Genomic DNA, 21525 nt, shown 5'->3' with positions numbered 1-21525 from the left:
GGGCTGTGGCCCTCCAGATGTTGCTAGACTACAACTCCCATCATATCTGGGCATGGGCTGTGCTAGCTGAGGTTGATGGGAATTGTAGCAGAGCAGCAGATTCCCCGTCTCTGCTGTGCGGCAAGGCTGTTCTCTGGGTAGTGCACTTCAGAACACATTGAACACACTCTGGGGGCACTGTAGGAGTGGACGGTTGGTAGTGGTGGGGGCCACTGACCCTTTTCTTTGAGGGACCCCGTTAAACCTCTGAGGAATCCCAACATTACCAGTAACACCGTTCGAAAGCCACTGACCTACAGTTAGACCTTGCAGTGAATAGACTGTACCAGCTTTGCAGCGGGGCTGGCTCTGGGAGTCTGCTTTCTGTGCTTAGCAATTTAAGGCTTTCTTTTCTGCCCCCTGCAGTGGAATGAGCTGGAGCTGGGGATGGGCATCCGCAGGAAGCAGCATTTTAGCAGAATTTGGCAGCCTCCACTTAGAATTTGTGCACCTCTCAGAGCTGTCCGGAAATCCTGTTTATACTGAAAAGGCAAGTACAATCCTTACACATTCACGGGTACGTTCCTCCTCCCTAGATGTAATTGTAGCTTATGGTGGTGGTGGTGATGATCATAATAATTTATTTATACTCCACCCATCTGGCTGAGGAGCTCCTGAGGAGCAGGAACCTCTTGCTGCTACACAAACCTGCCCATTGCCTCTTTGGTGACTCAGACTCAAGCCTGCAGCTGCCTGGCTCTGCCCACCAGGCTGTGTCAGTCAGTCTGATGAGCTGGATGGAACTCCAGGAGCAGTTACTGTCAGCACTCTCCCTCCAGCCCCAGAGCCAAGACGCAGGGAGTCATCAGGGTTAAGCGCCTTGGCTAACTCCAGCAATTGTACTGGGGCACCTTTTTGACTGTCTGTCAGTAAAATAAGGCACTCCTGAATGTGCTGTCCTGACCGATGTAATGAGGACACTGTGGATGGAAAGTCTGAGAAGCCCTTAGAAGACCCAGTTTGGGAAAGCAGAGTTTTTTAAAGAAAAATCCTGATTCTTTTATGGTTCTTTCTAAAAGCAGCTGTGTTGCTGTTGGCCATGTCCAAAGGAGGGTTGTGTGTTTAAGCCCAAGTACTGCCTCCGCCCCAACTTCTTAGGCCTGCCAAAGTATCTGTTGATGAGAGAGATGTGTTAATACTAAGACAGGTTTATGCCCCCCCTCTAGGTGCACACTATATTTTGTGATTTTGCAATTTCCTCCTTCAGCAGCTCAAGGAGCTCCTCTGGAGCTGCTTTCAGACAATAATTGTATTAGCGTTGGTTTTTTACCTCAAGGTTTTATTCCGTGCTCTTGTTCATTGTGTGTGAGAGAACGAAGAACTAGATGTGCTGCTGGGAACCTTCCTTTCCTCCCTTGCTTCCTTCCAGCTCAGCATCCTTGGAATAGCTCACTCTGAAGGAGACAAACTGCTCCAATTAGAATCAGAACCCACCCCTCGAGTCCAGCAGGAATAGATCAGCCCAGAGTTCCACCCTGGTAGAAACCGCTCTGATAAGTTCTCCCTGCTGTTTCAGCAAGACACCTTGTGAACAATCAGCCCGTTCCCAGAATGGATAATAGGATGCAAAAGGGCAGGGGCAGCAGAGAAGCAAGAGACACAAGAGTAGCAGGAGATGAATGTGAAACAGGGAAGCCACGGAATCGGAATGGAGAAGATAAGGCCTGAACAGAGCAGGGCAGCAGAAAGGCCCATTGCATAAGAGTGATGAAGTTTACTGAAGGATGGAGTGAATGAGAAAGGGCACAAGCCGAAAAGAAGATCAGAGAAAGGAAACCTAGTAGGGTGGGAAAGGCAAAATTGGAAAGGAAGAGTAGAAACACCCTGGTGAGAGGGTAAGGGCCACTGCCTTAGCCATGGTTTGTTCAGTGTAGGTGTAATATTTAAAACAGAGGACAGTGCAACCCATGGTTTGCAAACTCAGCTTTAAACCTAGACAGCTCAGTTGATTAGAGTGTGGTGCTGATAACACCGAGGTTGCAGGTTCGATTCCTGTATGGTACAGCTGCATATTCCTGCATTGCAGGGGGTGGACTAGAGTATCGTCAGTGTCCCTTCCAATTCTATGATTCTATGATTAACCTAGAGATATGTCTTGTTCATAAGACATCCCATGGTGTATGAGGAGAGCTCTGGGTTTGGGGGAGGGGGTGAGGTTCTTAATGCTTTTCCAAGAGGCCGACTGAATCTCCATTGTGCTATTAAGCCCAGCCAATCAATAAGTGTGAGAACCGGCTTGTTTAATGGATTCGCCTGCTCTGAACATGCAGTAGATTAAAGCTAAAGCTGCGTGAGAAAACAAAAGCGCACAGGAGGAACCAGTTGCAGATAGCCATCTAGAGGGAAATGGGCTTCTGAAAAGCTGATCAGCTCATTAGCGCACAGCCAAGGCCGCCTGGGCCCTTTAATAGGGCACTGCCTGTCCTTGTTTGTTATGGACACATCATTAACGTGCCAGGTTCTTCGGCTGCACCAGTATGATGTTGTTGTTGTTGTTGTTGTTGTTTATTAAATGTATATTCTGCCCTATACCCTCAGGTCTCAGGGTGGTTAACAGGATAACAGTTATGATTATGTGGCTAGAACCAACTTTTTTGGCTAGTTAAAAGCACCTGGGGCAGACTTCATACTCAATCCTAGTTATTGCTAACCCCTGTTTGTTGCTTAACCCTGGGGAAGGGGAAGCTGCCTTAACCATGGTTTGTTCAGTGTAGGTATAATTTTTAAAACAGAGGACAGTGCAACCCATGGTTGGCAAACTCAGTTTTAAACTCTGGTTTCACTTTCTAGTTTGTAAACCAAACTTCCATCACAGTTAAGTTATGGGATTTACCACAACTATGGAAGATTAAAAGAAACTATGATTAAGTATTGTGTCTGCATAGGACCACTTTAGCTAGATTTTATAAAATATGTGAGACATAGGCGGCCAGAAATGCCTCCTGTAAAAACCATCCACATTGAAAGTAGTGGGACTCACACACCTGCCTGAATTTCTCACTGCCAAACAGCTATTAAATTTTGAATTATCAGGAATATTTATTGAGGTGAAATGCCAACACCCTTGGCCATTGCCCTTTGTGTACCATAGAACCAGTTATTGGCAGCCTTCAAGCCAGATCCGGCTGCTGTTTGGCCCGCCAGACGCCATTGGCTTGGCTTTTCCAACTACCTGAGACAAGAGATGTCCCAGCCAGCCAAAGGTCTGTTGGCAAAGGGAAAACAGGGAGGAATGCATGGGTAGTTGCTAGGCCACAGGCTGCAGTTGCTCGGCAACAGATTTGATTTTTCCTTATCAGGAACTTATAGGAAGCTGCATCTATTTCTTCATTCTTTCTTGCTTGGGACAGGCCTTCAGTTGTCAGCCTGGTGCCTTTGGCCCCTGGTGAATCCGAAGCAATGGTAGGAAAGTGAATGGGTGAGATTTTCTGGCAAGCAGTGTCAATTGTAGCCACATGTCCCAGGACATGTACTTCTGGGCAGTATTCCTCAGAATGCCTGATACTGGGGACAGACAAGAGGGAATGTTCTTGTACTCTTGAATCTGCCAGAGGCATTTGGCTGATTACTGTTAGAAGCAGCAAGCTAGGGAGATGACTTTGACCTTATCTGGCAACACTAGGTTTATATTCTTTAGGAGTAACCCACTTCAAGGCCTGAGACACAAGAAGAGGAGCCCTTTCCCAAGCATGAGTGCCCTTGTGGAGGGAGGTTGACGTAACACTCACCAAATCACATCACTTCCTTAGTAAATGTACCAATCTGTACTAGTGGTCTGACTGAATATAACGTAGCTTCCTATGTGGAGCAGCAGACCCACAGAACAATGCCTGGCCCACTGACTCCCCTCCTCAGCAGTAATTAAAGGTGAGGGAAAGCTTCCATTGCTTCCCCACAAGCCTAATTAGTGTTGAGTGTGTGAGTCACAGCTGGGAAGAGTTAATGCATGTCTGAAAATTAGAATTCTACCCAGTGTATTCATATCCTGCACCTGCTTGAAACTCCTGTGGAGTTCTAGGCCAGTCTCCCATCAAAGGACTGATTAGGCCCCAGCCCACATAGGAAGCTTCATGACATGCCTTCAGACTTTTCAGAGCAGGCCCTGATTCCTTATCTCGTGTTCTTATAGGAAGGTCTTCTCTTGAAGACCACAGATTTGGAAATGAAGGACAGTGTTTGCTTTCGCAAAGGACAACAAGGTGTGCACAGAACTGATTGAAACTGGTGCTGTTTGGCAATTTGGTTGGTTAGGTAGTTTGTTTATGGGTTGTTGTTTTAAAAAACCCCACCTGTGAATTGGAAAAAAGAAAGGAGCTTATCTCTTCTGCTTTCTTTTTTGCTTATAGGTGATGAACATCCGCAAAGTCCTGAACAGAATTGAGAAACCACAGGGACTTTACCCTAATTTCCTCAGTCCAGTAACCGGGAACTGGGTGCAGCGTGAGTATTTCAAGAGTCCCTCGGCTGAGCCAGGGAAATGCTTGCTGATGTGTGGCAGACTTTCTAGGGCCTCTCACTAGGGCAAGAGCATCAAGCCAAGGAAACATTAGCCGCCAAATTAAAATCCTCACTGATGCTAATCAAGGAGCTCATTATGCAGGGTGCTTCAGTCAAAGCAATTCTCCTGAACAGATGCAAGAGAGTCATCACTCACGCCCAGAGCCCTGATCCCTGCCAAGTATCTCTTAACATCCAGGACCACACAAGGCGAACTAGACTAAGAGGCGGGGTGGGCAGCCTTGGACAAGTGACCTCCACAATGCACCAACCGTATTAACCCTTGGGATGTTCCTCTTCTCTTTCTTCTCTTGCAGTTGCAAGCATAGGCTGAAAGACTCCTATCAAACAGGGATGGGAAATCTCTGGCCGTCCACATGATGGTGGACTATGGGAGTTGTAGGTCACCAGTACCTCAAGGACCACAGTTCTCCCAGGCCTGCTATAAAGAGAGTTGAAGGGATTCAGGATTCTAGGACTCTGTTCTCCCCTGTGATTGTCAGAGGCCAAAAGCACTTTCCTAAGCTAAAACATTGCAAGGGGCAGGAAGGACCAGACCAGGGGAGTGGGGTACTAATATGAGGGACAAGTTAGAGGTTTATAAAGTATATATGCTGTGGATAATTCCTTGCCCCTTTCTTATAATAAGATAACTCTGGGGCATCAAATAAAATTGATAAGCAGTAGATTTAGGATAAAGTATGAGGAGGTCCCAAAGGCTCATCTAGTCCAGCATTGTGTTTTACACTGTGGTCAAACAGGGAAGGTCACAAGCAGCACATGTGTCACTAGTCCTTCTGTTGCTGTCTGAGCTACCAGAAAACCCCCCACCTATTTTAAGAATGGAAAGGACACTGATAACAGTGCAAATGGCCCACTCAATCCCACCCATGGCCAGCCTTAACCATGCCCTCCATCCCCCCTCATCTACTGCTACAACAACACTCCTCCATCCACTGCCTCCCCCCCCCCCATGTTCCTGGCAGTCAGCTGTGCAGGCTAGGGCTTAAGGGAGCTGTGATCAAAAACCTCTGGAGGGTGCCAGGTTAGGGAGCAGAGTATGTTGCCAGGCTTGACTGTGCTTGAAACCAATGAAAAAACTGTAGAGAATCTTCAGAATGGGATTTTGGTATTTCCAGTAAGCTTGAAAACATGCAAGAAGCCACCACATAGTAACCTGCATTTCAAGTGGAAACCATGAATACTCATTGATGGAGAGGCTCGCCATACATGTATTCACATCTAGGAATATATATATAGCAGTGGGAATAAATTCTGTTCTTTTCTTTGAAAAAAAGGGTGATTTGCACACCCTTGGCTGCCCTGAAGAATCTATGCGCTGAGATGTAAAAATAAAATCCCCCCTAGTGTACTTTAAAGTTATAAATCTGTCCAACGGTTTTCCAGGCAGATTTCCCTCAGGCTAGCAGGTTGCAGAGCTGCTTAGTCTGAGCAGGTAGCCTTGGAAAAGCTCTGCGATTCAGTATTCTGCACACATTTCCACACCTGGCATCGTGGTTCTCTGCTCAGTCCACCTCCCCTCTTTGTCAATCTGCTACAGCTATAGAAACCTCCACAGGACTCTAATATGTCACTCCAGGCAGAGAATCACAACTACAAAATCTAGACGGCCTCGCCAGCTGCCAGGAGGTTCTGAACTTGCTGTTCTGTCAATTGATGGGCTTTTCTGCTGTGATGCTTGCAGCCATGGCATGTTCTTCATCCCCTGCGGTTTGTGCCCCTCCTGTAAGGAGAACAGAATGTCTGGTGGAAGTACATAGCAACAGGCAGGGCTGAGTATATGCTGTCTTTTGGAGAGAGTGGTATGGGGTGCAAAATTCAGCTTCCTGGGTATCTGGGTTTTTTTTATTGATTTTAATTTTTAAAGCAAGATTCTAGTCCTTAGGTTTGTAGGCTTATGTTTGAAAGTGAAATTCTAAGGAGCCGGAGAAGTTGCAGAATTTTCCAGAGGTCATTGTGAGGGAGGTGTTTGCGCCATGTGTAATTCTCCTGCTATGAGACAGTTAATATTTTGGGTATTTCCAAATGAGATTTGGTGTGTGTGTGTGTGTGTGTGTGTGTGTGTGTGTGTGTGTGTAATTGGTGCTGCTTATGCAGCCATGTTTTTCGCAGCATGAACATGTTCACGTCGGCATCAAAATGCCACCCTGTGTTTTTATTAACCTGGTTTTCCCCTCTAATGTGGAAAATCCAATAACTAAAGAATAACCCAAGCCAATACAACCAGGGAATCATAGAATCATAGAGTTGGAAGAGACCACAAGGGCCATTGAGTCCAACCCCCTGCCAAGCGGGAAACACCATCAGAGCACTCCTGACATATGGTTGTCAAGCCTCTGCTTAAAGACCTCCAAAGAAGGAGACTCCACCACACTCCTTGGCAGCAAATTCCACTGTTTGAAAATAAAAATCAGTGCATTTTTCTTGAATGAAATACTTCCCCTTCCAGTTGTTTTGAAACTACAGCCTGGGGAAATGAGGAAAGAAGCAAGAAGGAAGGAACTCTGATAGGGTGGGTGACTGGGGTAGGTTCAGGAGGTGTCAGGAGCTACATATGTTGAGGTTGGGAGAAGAAGGGTGCTTTCCTGTAGCTCGGATCATCCTCTGGGACCAGCAAAGGAAAACACTGTTTTAAAATGAACACTATGGAATTCGCTCCCATCAAAAGCAGCAATGGCCATCAACTTGGAAGTCTTGAAAAGAGTATTAGGCAAATTCATGGAGAATAATGCTACCAGTGGCTACTAGCCATGATGGCTTTGTATTACCTCCACTGTTTGTATATTTATTTCATACTAAAGGAAAAAAACCTCAAAGCAGCTGGAGGTGCAGTATGCCTCTGGATATCACTTGCTGGGAATCACAAGTGGGCAGAGGGCTGTTGTGCTCGGGTTCTACTTCTTCTCGCACAGGCATCTGGTTGGCCACTGTGAGAACAGGATGTTGGATGAGGTGGGCCTTTGGCCTGATCCATTGGGACTCTAATATTCTTACATTGGAAGAGGCATTCTACACACACATAGAGGGCATGTCTCCAAAGAGCATATGCTGCAAGGAAGCATGCTGTCTTCAGAGTGTCTGTTTACACCCCTGTGCAGATTTAATCAAACAATCATATTCATGTTACTCTATTAACCAATCAAGTTTTCTTCCATTGGATGACAGCCCTAATCACAAGGCAATGCTTTATTCTTCTTGCTGCTGCAGATCATGTTTCCATCGGCGGCCTTGGGGACAGTTTTTATGAGTATCTGATCAAATCTTGGCTGATGTCGGACAAGAAGGATGCCGAAGCCAAAACCATGTATGACAATGCGCTAGAGGTAAGCTCAATTCCTTTTGCAGCTGAGAAAATGTCACAGCAAATTGGAAGGCAGCAATGTGTAGGTCACAAGCTGCCTCAAAGAACTTTAAACACTGTGATGCTTAGAGTCAAATCTCACCTCTGCTGTGGAGTCACCGGGCAGCCTCAGGCCAGCTGGCCATTTTGTCTTTCATCCTCTGGATGAAGCCAAGGCATGTTTTGGGAACTTTGGGGTGTGGAGGGCACTTTCAGACATCACTTCTTCTGTCCCAGGGTGGGCTCTGATTTTAAAAAAGAAAAATCTTGCATCTTTTCTGAATGGTTCAGTTTGAACCAGGGAAAATCCACCTGCAGAAATTGCCTTTTGGCTAGCACCAGTGACATCACCAACATACCTAAGTGCATTCCTGGAGCTTGTCTGCAACTATCTTAAAATTGCTTTTTGTTTTTGTTCTGTTTCGACAATATGAAGATGAATGTATAAAGAAACAAATATGTTCAGTTTAAAAAGAAAAACTGGCACACTTAGGTTAAAGCAAGGGAAAATGTACAGTGATTCAGTGCATGGGCTGTTGAAATGTGCATTTGTAGTGCAAGCTGCGATGCTGGACTTCCACTGTAGGGTGAATAACCAGCTGTGTTTGGCCTTAAATTCTTATCTCTGCACCCTTTCACAGTTTTCATCCTCTCTATCAAATGGAATTTTTATATGACTTGCCCCACAAGGTGGTTAATGATAATGAGGAAATATATGGACTGAAAAGAAAGCAAAAGTGCTGTAAACATAATTAGTGTGATTCCCCCCTGCCCCAGTAGTCTGATTTTGTACCGCAAGTTTCTTTGGATATTGGTTGTTGTTGAAAGGTGATTAATACATTTATTAATAGGATTATTGATGTTTAATGGGGTTGTATATAGGATTGTATCCAACTAAGTCCTACTTTAATGAGCAGACCCATTAAAATTAGCAGACCTGAATTAGCCACGTGCATTGATTTAAATGTGTCTACTCTAACACTGAATACAACAGCATATATTTAGTATATAAATAGCATGGTGGCTGTTCAGGAGGATGCATGTTTGTCAGCCCTTTGTTTCCTTGGGAATAACACCCATTTATTTTCTTCTCTTCTTAATGCTGTTAAATTTAGGCCATAGAAAAACACCTGGTGAAGAAATCAGCCGGTGGGCTGACATACATTGCAGAGTGGCGAGGTGGCGCCTTGGACCACAAAATGGGCCATTTGGCTTGCTTCTCCGGAGGGATGATAGCGCTTGGAGCAGAGCATGCTGGGGAAGAACAGAAACAGCACTACATGGACCTAGCTGCAGAAATTACGAACACCTGTCACGAGTCTTACGTCCGCTCAGGTAGAAGCTGAGCCTGCGCTAAAGATCAGTGCAAAGCCTGCCCCAACCACTCCCATCCCCTAGTTAAAGGTGGAAGAATAATAACTCAGTGAGAGAGCATCTGTTGTGCAAGCAGAAGGTCCCAGCTTCAGTCCCCGCATCTCCAGTTAGGGCTGGGAAGAGCTCTTGCCTGAAACCCTGGAGAGCTGCTGCCAGCCAGAGTAGACAATAGTGAGCTAGATGGAGCAATGGTCTGACTCGGTATGAGGCAGCTTTTTGTGGTCCTGACATTGCAGGGAGGCCTATGCGCAGGGCTGTGTGCATTTGGGACCTCTCCATTATAACTGTCCAGAATCTGCTAAGAAAAGCTGCATACTGTAGTTCCACTGGGGCTATGGATCGGGATCAACCCCATATCCCGTAGAATCTGAGAGCACACCCATCCTGTTCAGCTTTTAACTATCAGGGCTTCTCACAGCTCTGAAAAAAACGTTTCTGATTCTTAGTCGCTGCAGGTGTATATTTTAGGAGCTTCTCCCAACTTCAGCTTCCTAGGTGTGATAAACATAAAAGTTCTAATCGTCTCTGAATGTCTAATGTATCCTTTGCCAGAAACCAAGCTGGGCCCAGAAGCATTCCGCTTTGATTTTGGCACCGAAGCAATGGCCACCCGACTCAGCGATCGCTATTACATTCTGCGCCCTGAAGTTGTTGAAAGTTACATGTACATGTGGAGGCTGACGCACAATCCCAAGTACAGGCAGTGGGGCTGGGAAGCTGTACAGGTATTTCCTCCCAAACCATCATTGCTAACCACCATTCCCTTGGCTTAGGACAGGGGTTGCTTGAAAAAAAGAAAAAAGGGCTTTCGTTTCTGGCTCCTAAAGACCAGCCAGTTTTGGCAACTGCAAAAAGTTAGAGAGGGGTGTGTGTGTGTGTGTGGGTGTGTGTGTGTGTGTGTGTGTGTGTGTGTGTGTGTGTTTTAAGAAGAGACACCCTTGGGGTGGGTAGAGCCCAGCAGCCTGGTGCACATGCAAATTCCTCCCTCTCTGGTCGTTAGATTAATTATATGATGAGCAGTGAGGAGGTGATCTACTACCTCTGATGCTCTGCACGAATCAGTTAAGGGGTGACTATCTGTGTGCAAGTTTGTCTGTTAGATGTTGGGTGCTCTCCTCCTGGAAACTTGGCCAAGGGCAAATGCGAACCTCTAGTGAAAATTGGTGAGCCACCCGTGGCTTAAGAATACATCTGAAGTGGAAATTGTGGTTCAGTTTCTCACTGTCTTCCCAGGTGGGAGAGAGAGCCAAGTGCAGGCCTCTCTTTCACAGCTGAGTCAGGTGTGAAGATCCTTTCTGTACCTTGGCCCTTCAATGCTGGAAGCAGCTCAGCTCAGCCACCATGCTTCCACAATATTATTTAGCATAGCAGTAAAAATACATGTGTTGGGATGGGGAGAAATTCAATTCAGTTCTCATTTAAAGGTGAAGTTAGCTAATTCTCACTTTCCGAAGCAATATGCAAACTGCAACTCCGGCTATTCTTTGAAATTCATGCTTCTCTGAGTTTTGCAATGCAGTGCCCCAGCCAAGTAATGGGCTAAAATATATATGCTTATATTGGTGTATGGTGTGCCTAAAGATGTATATATTAGTAACAGAGACATTTAAAAATGCATCCTTAGGACTCACCTTACTTTTGGGATTGTAAGTTGTTTTAAACTGTTTTTAATGTTTTCTTTTAATGTTGAGACCCCTGGGAGGGCAGGTAATAAATAAAATTATAATTTTTACTAGGAAAATTGTTACTAGGAAAATTGCTCTGCAAAATTGCATACAAAAATGGGTAAATTAGCAGAAATTAATACTAAAGTGCTGATTAATTTTCATTGGAACTTTTTTCCTTAAAAGGGAAACTGCTGTGTAAATGTGGAGAACTGAGCTTAAGATTGGAAAATTGAGAAACAGAGAGAAACTGAAATTGACAGATTTCACGTAGGCTTTTTAACAGTAGTGGCAGAAGGGGCCAGGCTGCAGGATATATAATGGCAGAGATCCAAACAGCTCTATTTATTTATTTTTTGTTTGTTTGTGTGCTCACTTATCAAGTTAGTGCAAAAGGCAAATGAAACATTTTAAATAGTTTTTAAAAATGTTGCTGCACTTGCATGCTAAATAAAAGAAAAATAAGGGAATGATGCCAACCTGTGCTGTTGAAAGAAAACGAGAGACCACACTGCATGGCATATAAAGGGACAATCTGGCAGTTAATGAAGATGGGTCTTCACTGTCTGTGTTGCCAGCCTCTCTTGCTGACCACTTGTCCTCCACCAAGTGAATCAAGCTGTGCTTTGCCACTCCACGCTGGCCATTGTGAGGGCGGGGGAGGGGGGAAACAGTACATAGCCAGATCTCTTAAGAAAGATGTGAGGACAAGAAGGTTTATGGCAGCAGCACTGTCTTGGCTCCCTCTAACAACTGAGTGAACAAATCACGTCAGTTCCAGAGAAAATAGCTAGTGTGTTACTCTGTGAAGCCAATCTGAGGTCAGTTCCAAGACACAGCCCAAGCAAGACAGCAGAGGAATAGGGGATAGCCGGCAGCAGAATTGGCAGGAGCAGCTCATCCAGGTGAGACACTGGGAGCTTCATTGTACCTGGTCAGCTGCCAGAAGGGAAAAGCCTGCTCTAACCAGCTAGTAAGCTTGCATTCTGCAAACACAGGTGTGGGCTTCTGCTTCCCACTGAACTTATTTGGATTATTTATGTACCAACCTTTGCACAGACCACTGGGCAGTTTACAGCAAAAATAAATAGATAGCAGCTGATAAAATCCAGAAAACTAACACAAGCCATTAAAAGCTAAACAATCACCAAAACCAATTTCTAAGAGCATCAGCAAGCAGGTTTCTCCTCGTCCAAATGCCTGTTGAAAAAGATGCATCTTGACCAACCATCCCTCTCACCTGGAGGTAAACTTTGTGATCCCAGTACCAGGCATTTTGAGATAAAGGTACATGAGGATTCACTCTTTTACAGGGGTATTTTTAAAAATTCCTCAGTTCATTTAGAGCCACGTTGTTCAGCACATGCATGGCCCCTGGTATTCTAGTTGCTGGAAAAGTCTGAAACCTGGGCTCTTCTTACATTTCTCTCCTAAAACAGGGATCTCCAGGTGTACACCTGATTAAATTGGTAGCTAGGGAGCTGACATTTGGTTACACACAGAATCCAAGCCACCCTGATAGTACCAGTAAAGTCTGAAGGGAGTGGGGAGCATTTGTCAATCCCTCCTGCAAACATGGAAGACTCACCACACTAGCAGATGGTTAGGATACTTCCAGGCCTTTCTGGAAACTGAAATTTTAGTGAACTCACAGTTCATAGACACTGATTGTAGTGTGGACATTCTAAACCTGAGTAGCCTTTAAGTCACTCTGTACATTTTCTTGCCACAAAGGGTTATGGTGCTTCTGAAAACAAATTTGGTGCACATATCTGAGCACAGAGCATGCCTAGCACATGTGAGGTGGAGTATTGGGCTATGAGTTCTATTTCCTCAACACATCTGTTTTGGGTGTAGTGTGGGGAGAACTTGAAGTGGCTAAAGTCCAGGATGCTTAAAAAATTATAATCTGTGCCAAGGCTGACCACCACACGCATGACATGTAATAATAATAATAATAATACATTTTATTTATACCCCGCCCTCCCCAGCCAAGGCCGGGCTCAAGAAGGAGCTGCCTCTGAGAATCTGTAGTGTCCCGTCCCCCTGCCACCACCATTGGGCAACCCCAGTTACACACATCTAGAATTGGGAGGGAGGGGGCATCTGTAGCCCAAGGAGCACAAAGTGCCTGGCACGTCTGATCTCCACATCACTTTAGCAATGGAGCATTTCTGGCTCACCAGATTACAATTATTAATTTGGCATGTGGGGGGTGGATGGTCAGGTGATGGAATTCCAAATTCCATACTTGGAGCCAAATGTGAAGCGAATCAGATTAAGGTGCATATTTCAGTTATTAAGTTTTGCTTTTGTTCCTTATTGCTGAGTTGGGTATTCTTGTTGCTCCAGCTAACTCACTAATCTGTGCTGGAGTGTCAGGGCTTGGCAGGGACTCCACACTTCTTGGTTCTTTTTTAAAATAATAATAATATATTTATTAAGTTTTCCATTTTGTAATATTAAATACATCCTTATAAAATTCTTAGATTTTTGCTCGTACGAGCTATCAACTTCCTTCCACCCAACCTCATGGTTTTCCTAATTCCAATTTACATCCTCGCATTTGTACCTTTTCCAATTTACTTTCCCCTCCTATATTTTATCTCATATTTTTAAGTAAATGTAAGATGGTAATAAGAATTAACATTACAAGCCTTCTTACTGCAACCCTGCTAGTGTTGGTAAATGTTTACAATTGTCCTTCAAATATTGTACAAATTTACTCCAGTCTTTTTGGAAAGCTTGATCTCGCTGGTTTTGGATTTTCCTGGTCAGCCTTGCCAATTCCACATACTCCCATCATCTTCATCTGCCATTCCTCAGTTGTTGGTATTTCTTGTTGCTTCCATTTTGGGGCTAATAGAATTCTTTCAGCCATTGTCGCGTACATAAACAATTTTTGATCTATCTTATGAATCTCTTCTCCTGCTATACCTAACAAAAACGCTTCTGGTTTTTTAACAAAGGTATTTTTGTACATTTTCTTTAACTCATTGTATATCATATCCCAATGAACCTTAACCTTACTGTATGTGGTAGAAATTCCCCTCTTTTTCTTTACGTTTCCAACAATCTTTTTTTTCTTGGCGTGCCTCTTCGTTCCAACCAAGCAGGAGCACAAGGAACCCCTGTGACTCCTCTGCTCCAGTCTTAGGGCTGTCTGTCCCCCACTCCACCATCCCTAATGGCCCCCCTAGAGTCTGCAGCCTGTGTCAATCGCTTCCCTTTGCCTTTTCATGGAGCCACCTATGACAGGATGGGACATTTGAAGACCCCCTCCTAATGTGCTGGCAGTTGTGTTTGTCGGGTGGCCTTCTGTCAATTGTACAATATTTCCAGGAAAGACTTCTTCAGGAGCCGGTACTTGAGGGCTCTTACAGGAGACTGAGTGTAACAGAAAGTGCTAACCATCAGTGGCGAGCCTATTTTCTTGGACCCTTGGGGAATCATTAAAAGCTCTTCAATGGGAGCTCAGCCTCTATAAAAACACAAATCCAACTCATAAACCTGCATGGGTAAAACACAACTGATTATGATTAATGAGCTACTTGTTTGCTGTGCTGCTATTAGTGGAAGAGATTGACTGTTTCTCTCTCTCTCTCCCCACTCCCACTCCCACCCCACAACCAGGCACTTGAGAAATATTGCAGAGTAGAAGCTGGTTTCTCCGGGATCCGCGATGTTTATACCACCAACCCGAGTCACGACAACATGCAGCAGAGCTTTTTCCTAGCAGAGACGTTAAAGTAAGTCCTGAACATTTTCAGCGCCTCTTCCACAGAAAGCTGTGAAGGGTGGAGAATGTCTTTCATGGGGGAGGGGGTCATCAACAGTGGCTGCATGTTAAATAAAGCAGGAATCTGCCAATTGCCCTTGGCCATTTCCTCTCTGATCCATTGGAGTGACTTGGAATGTACTTTGGAATATTTAAGATGAGGCTTTGCTGACTTGTTTCCCTATTCTCCCTGTTGAATGGAACTAGCTTTGTGTGTGCACTTGACACCTGTAAGTGCCATGCGTGTCTTTGGAAACTCACCAGAGGCCTGGTTCATATGTACATATTCATTACTTGGAATCTGTATGGACAAAATATAAGAAGAGAGTTCAAAGTGCACCCCCCGCCCCCACTGTGCTCGATGACTTGATTTGGTGGCATGCCTGCAAACTGAGCCCTGGTAGATGTTCTCCCCATGCCCATTAGTCACCTGCCTCATTGTTGGTTGCACCTCTTTCCCCTTTCGGGAGAGGAAGCATCCCATAGCTGGTTGCCTGAGAATGGAGGAGGCTGCCCCTTTTCCATCTCAGGCTGCTAGCTGCAGGGTGATTTCTTTCCCTGCTTGCTCACAGCCTGTCCCATCTCCCACTACTGCTGCTACCATGACTGCCTGTTGAAAAGAAAACACCTCCCAGCTGAATGCCTGTGATGGAAGTGACACAATCACCATCCGTCTTAGGGTCCCTGCAGGCTTGTGTTTTATTACAGGTGTATTCTGCAGCACGTTTTTGACACAGTAATAGTGCATTAGCAATGGATTTCTTCTGTTTTAGTTGGTTCTACAATGCTCCCCAGTGTTACCACATTATTGCTGCGTTCTGCCGAGGGCATTGGACATGCTCTCTGGGTCAGGGGTGTAAGGAAACTTGTCTGCTGTCAACTGCACTTTTTGCTGGGCAACTTTGGATAAGCTTCCACGAAACCCTTAGCTTCCCTGGCACTCTAATGCAGGCTTGAGGGGCCTGGGACCTTCCAGTTGTTGCTAGACTACAATTCCATCACCCCTAGCTGGGGCTGATGGGAGTGGGAGTCCAGCAATATCCAGAAGGCATCTGCTTTCCTCACTAACCACTGATTCTCCATTGATAGGAGCACCCCATCTGCACACGCATTCCTTTGACTTGTCTCCTTCCTCCAGGTACCTCTATCTTCTGTTCTGTGAAGATGATGTGCTGTCTCTTGAGGACTGGGTGTTCAACACCGAAGCCCACCCATTGCCCGTGAACCGCACAGACCTTATCCTGAAGACAAGCGTGCAATAGGGGCGCTTGCTCCCTCGCGGCTTCTGCAGTGGGATGTGGAGGGTTACTTGCTTCCCCACCCCTCTTTCTCCTTTCCAGTAAAGGAATGCGCGTGTTCCCAGAAAGGTATTTTGGGGGCATTCGTCCAATTCAGGACAGTGTTATATCGGGGAGCATAAAAAACTGTGAAACAAGCACCTTTGTGGGGTTTTTTTTCCTCTATGAGGGAACTTACACTAAACCTGATAATGAGGATGTTGAATATGGGCCATAATGCACACAAAACCATGGACGTTCCTTTCTACGGAGAATTTCTACGGAATCCACTGACTTTGTTTTCACATGGCCAAAGGAGTTTGCCATAAAACAGACGCTGGTTTGTGCCACTCTTCTTGTCTCCCTCCCATCCCCTTCCACATGCTCCTTTTTAGATACCGTTGATTTTTATCATCTTTCTAATTTTCACCTTCCTGCCCCCCCCTAAAAAGACTTGCATCCTAAGTGGAATCAATGCCATCAATGATCAGAAGATGTCTGCAAAATTCTGAATCCCAGGCATCATTTCTCTCTCCCTCCCTCTCTCTTTTCTGTGCTCTTTAAAATGTTTACTGAATATTGCATCATGTGTAATTCTTTTTTTGCTTTCTAAAGTTTGAAATTTGTTCTGTTTCCCTCCCACTTTGTTTTCGTTTTCATCTGGAGCTTAAATATTACAAGGCACTTGTAAGGATTTCATTTCTGTAATACTCAGAGATGTGGAATAGAATAAAAATTCCTGTCCGATAAGGAGTGTGACTGGATTGCTCGTGTATTGGCACAGAAGGTTAAGAGGAAGAGGGAAGGGACTGACGACCGTGTGAAGATCTCAGTAGATCCTCTAAGGAAGCCTCCAAATTCTTTATTTCACAGGAGGAATTCAAGCTCACAGTGAAAGTGCTATGTTGCCCTACTTACAACTTTAAAAACGGACTTCTTGCAGTTGGGAAAGTGATGGGAATGCACTGAAAAAGCGTGAGATGAACAAATGATTAGCAGGAAGATGTAGAGATGCAAACAAATCAAGGTTACTGCTCATTGCCATATAACTGCCCTGCAAACAAATCAGAACAAATCCTCAGTAAAGACTGGACATGTTCTAATCACTGTGCAAGCTTTGTGCAAGCAAATCAGGATATATGCTCAATAAACAGGTCTCTGGAGGAGCCCCAATGTATTTTCTACATGAGCAGCTGGAAGGAGAATGTCCCTCTCCTGCTCTGGAACAGCAGGTTGCGAAGGCACTTGGTGCAGTAAGAATGGCGGGAGGAGATTGGGCACATTCCATTGAGTAAGTGTGGACAGAGATGGCAGACTGTTAATTTACTTGTGTATCAACTTCTGGACCACCCATTGAGCCTGTGCAGTTTGCAAAATACAGAAATGTATTATAGTAAAAAAGCAATCTCAATGCAAAGTACATCAAGATTCGGAACCCAGCATAAAAACAGACCAGCATAAAATTATTGTGTTTAAATAATAATAATAAACAGCTGACAAACCAGCAAAAGGGAAAAACAAATTGGTTGCAATGCAAAGCACTAGAGGCGACACTTTTTCTTCTTTTCTTTCTGAACAAGTCTATTAACCCAGATTGAACTGCCTGCTGTGAGTGCAGAATATCTTAGCATGCATTTGAATGCCCACAAGATTGGGAAGAACTGATAAGTGGCTTCTAGGCCAAAGGACAAGGAGTTCATCAGGAGAGGTTTGTCACTGTTCATTAGCCTGGATAGGTAAATGGAACATTCAGTGGAGAGTGATCCACTAGGACAAATAGGGCTCTGCCCTGCTTTAAAGCCCTACTAGGATTAGGACCCAGCTCCTTGTTTTCTCCCCCCCACCACACATCCTCTTCCCCTGCCTCCTCTGCTCAAGTGCCTTGCAAAGGCCTGCTACTGCGAAGTGACAGGGGGAGCTGTCCTATTGCTCCTCTATCCCACCCTTAGGGCTTTCGAAAAGGGCCATGGAGCAGCTGGGAAACACACACCCCACCCAAAGAAAAACCACCCAGGGCATGCAAATCGATCACCGGCTTTTTAGCACCATGGAAATAGTCCCTGCCATGTATGTCCCCAGCTCTTTTTAGAACCTTGAAAAACAATGCGGCAGCAAACTATGGAAATGCAATGAAGTGAGAAAGCGTACTCTTATTGCTTCTTATAACTTCGCTTGCCACCTGGAGAACATAAATTTAAGTTGAAGCTGTGGGATATAAATTTATGTTAATAAACCATATAAAAGCATGCAAACATTCACATCACAACAAATCCTTTAGGCAGGCAGGATGCAAATGTAAACAGTTCTCAGCCACATTCTGAACCATGTTCTATGATGAGAACCTTGTTTCCTAAGGAAACTGTAAACTGCCCAGTCTGTAAGCCTTGGCTTTCAACTCCAGGATCAGTGATATAATGGAATGGAAACGAAGGAGAGTGCAGTTCTGTGACTTCTTTCATCTGCATGATGATATTGGACAAGCAAGTGAATGTCTGGCAAGTGAATGCTGGGATAATGAAGCTTTCAAGTGTCACTGTTGTTTGTGACAGTTTAGCATAGAGGATGTCAAGGAATTGGAGTCCTACAGCAATCTGGAGGGCCACAGGTTCTCTACCTCTGGTTAAAATAAACATTTTTACTTCCACGATCCTCAGTATATATGCTGCATACACTCTTTGTGTGTGAGGTGTGTGTGTAAAATGAATCATGATTTTTAACTGTCGGGGGGACATGAATGGATGCTGTTTTGATATGTACTGTATTTCAAAAAATTCACTATGACTCTGCCAAGGAGGAAGTGCTGGTATGGCAGCTCTGTGATAAAGGAAGCACACGCTGCCAGAGCTCAGAAACACTCTTCTTCAAGCAGCCGACGAGTGTTGAGGAAAAGCAGTCCCCTTTGAAACAAGGAATGGTTGATATGCTTCATAGTAGTTCATGATGGTTCATTTTAGGTTACACATGAGGTTAGATTCTGCTAAGGATGGGGGAGAAATTCGCATTCAAGCAACATGAGAACCAAAACACAACCATCCTTCAAAACCCACGCTTATTTGAATTTCATGATGCAGTTCTCTAACTAAACAAATGTTTATAAAAATGCATGCATTATAGGGAAATATGCACAAAAGTGACCATGCGAGTGAAAATAACCTACAAAATGCTATCTGTTAGGAGAAATTGCTCACAAAGATGTGTGTTGAAAATGCATACAGAGAATTAGAAGAAATTCTAAAATGCTGAAGAACTTTCATGAGGATTTTTTTTAAAAAAAGCAAATTGCAGTGGAAATATGGAGAACTGAATTTAAGATTGGAAAAATCAAAACAGGATCAAAACTGACAGATCCTTCCACACCTAGATCCTGCCTGGTCCTGTGTGTTAAGTGCTAGCACTTCCAATTTACTATGTTGCTGAAAGGTAGTTTTTCTCCTCTGTAAGAGTGGATCATTCAATTCCTCTACCGCTAGAAGTATTTTTCTCTGTTCTCTCATCAGATTCTGGGTTCCTTCTTCTTTGTCACCAATGAAAAAGGGGGGAAAGAAAAGCATTTCACGCAGGCAGCAAGACAAAGCTTTCATTTTGAATTTACACCTCTTGAAGTCTCAGAGGGAAGGAAGACTTGTCAGATAGAGACTTAAATTTCATCTTGGGTATAAGGAGGTGGACAAATAATCTTCTTCCTAGAAGGATAGTTGTTAGTAAGTAAAGCTTTGAGAATGTGAGTCATCCTGTTGAGAGGTTTTGATAGCAAGGAAATAAGCTTAGCCCAAAGTAATTTTACAGTGGATTAAAATATCCTCCTTGTGGAATCAAAAGCTTCCTTTTGACACGAATTGCACAGTCATTCCAGCTGTGAGGGTTTTCTTCATTTCTGATTTTGATTGATTTTTGAAGTGTGCTATGACAAGGTAATCTGTAGAAAAATAAAGAGAATTGCCCCCACCTCTTATCCTGTAATCCAAAGTGCACACAATTCCCTAATCATTACGGAGAGAGAAATGAGATTTTTTGTTTATTTATGTGCAATATTTATATCCTGGCTTTCTGCCTTACAACGGGCCTTTGAGACGGCTGACAATAAATGAAAACCAACACACAAAGATCAGTTTACTTTTCAAGGATAGTAGTAACTTACAAAGGCTCAGAGGTCTGATGGTTATTCTTTAATATTATTTCCATGCCACCTTTTGGCCAAGAAAAGCCCCAAAGGCATCTCACAAAGGATGAGGGGTGGGTTTGTGGGTGTAAAATTTACAAAATCCTAACACTTTAAAAAAATACTAAAATTCATTCATGTTCTGGACAGAAAGCAAAAGAGCAGCCCCCAGAAAGATGTCAGATAAAGCAGGAGTTAATTCATAAAGGGCAGCACCTCCTTATAAGGGTCCCGGGCAGGGCAGGTGGGAAAGGTTCATCGTGCTGCTTCCAGCAAAGCCTATGCCTGCAGGTATTACTGCTGGTGTGAAGGAACAGAAAGAAGCAGTGTTTTAATTTTGGAGAAGTTGGGGAGGTTCATTCTTACTCCTGTCTTTTCAGGATCCAAGCTAACCTTGCATTACTATCTTATGTTCTTAGGATTTTTCAGGAAGCATTTAACCTCCTACCATTTCAACACCCTGTGCTTCCATGGATGATTTTGTAACATCCATGTGCATGGTGCAGTAGCTGAGAATTGCAAGTGGGGCAAGTGTTCTTGCACTCAGGTCCTGCATGTGGGCTTCCCATTGGGATATCTGGTCAGCCACTGTGAGAATAATGATGATGATGATGGTGATAATGATGATGATGATTTTATTATTTATACCCCACCCATCTGGCTGGGTTTCCCCACCAACTCTGGGTGGTTTACAGCACATATAAAAACATAGCAAAACATCAAACAATAAAAGCTGCCTGATACAGGGCTGCCTTCAGGTGTCTTCTAAAAGTTGTGGGCTGCTGGGCCCTTATGATTTTGTACTTGCCCATCTGAATTTCCGCTTTAGCTGATCATTGAGCAGAGCCTCTGAATCTGATCTTAAAGAGATCAGACCGCTTTATATGAGGAAAAAGCAGCTGCAATGAGGTAATCTTGTCCCTGACTTTTGGTCCCATTGGGGAAGGAAGGGCCCTGCAGGAGCAGTTAGGAGACTTGGATAGAAATTGGCTGCCTCTCAAACAAGTCACTTCTTTTACTTTTAGGGCAACTGCTAAGGTTCCAGCTACTAGAGAATTTGAACAATTGTCACTCTTGGTAAACACAAGGGGGCTGGTGTCTTAATTTACACGAACAGCTGATAGCCTTGAATACCTATGATACTCTCTAGAGCTTAAAAGAGTTTTTGGGAAAGGATGGTCAAGGGGCCATGGATGAAATCTCTTGAAATAGACTTAAGTCTACCTTTGCAAGAAATTTTTGCTCAAGCCCAATAACCCATGCTCAAAACTGTTTTCCAATGGCATTTTGCACCAATAAAATTTTCCTCCAATTCTAAATCAATGTCCTCAGCATTTTGGCATTGCAGGAGCAGTGAAGGACCCCTTTTCCACCAA

The 21525-nt window shown here is 44.3% G+C and overlaps 1 protein-coding gene across 2 annotated transcripts in view; it reads left to right on the top strand.

Annotated features, from left to right (window-relative positions):
* Positions 1-16740, top strand: part of MAN1C1 (mannosidase alpha class 1C member 1) — a 126792-nt gene extending 110052 nt beyond the window's left edge. Inside the window, exons 6-12 of one of the 2 annotated variants that reach the window (XM_053398740.1) lie at positions 406-529; positions 4386-4479; positions 7765-7880; positions 9013-9232; positions 9824-9996; positions 14569-14684; positions 15852-16740. In XM_053398740.1, coding sequence (XP_053254715.1) covers positions 406-529; positions 4386-4479; positions 7765-7880; positions 9013-9232; positions 9824-9996; positions 14569-14684; positions 15852-15975 — 967 coding nt within the window. In that variant the 3' untranslated portion in view covers positions 15976-16740. Of the gene's footprint in view, positions 1-405; positions 530-4385; positions 4480-7764; positions 7881-9012; positions 9233-9823; positions 9997-14568; positions 14689-15851 lie in introns of those variants that run through there. The other variant, XM_053398741.1, reaches the window with a different exon arrangement.
* Positions 16741-21525: the final 4785 nt, after the last annotated feature.

This window comes from Podarcis raffonei, chromosome 8 (assembly GCF_027172205.1).
Source record: "Podarcis raffonei isolate rPodRaf1 chromosome 8, rPodRaf1.pri, whole genome shotgun sequence".
In the NCBI taxonomy this organism is placed as follows: domain Eukaryota; kingdom Metazoa; phylum Chordata; class Lepidosauria; order Squamata; family Lacertidae; genus Podarcis; species Podarcis raffonei.
This window is presented reverse-complemented; position numbering and strand designations above follow the sequence as displayed.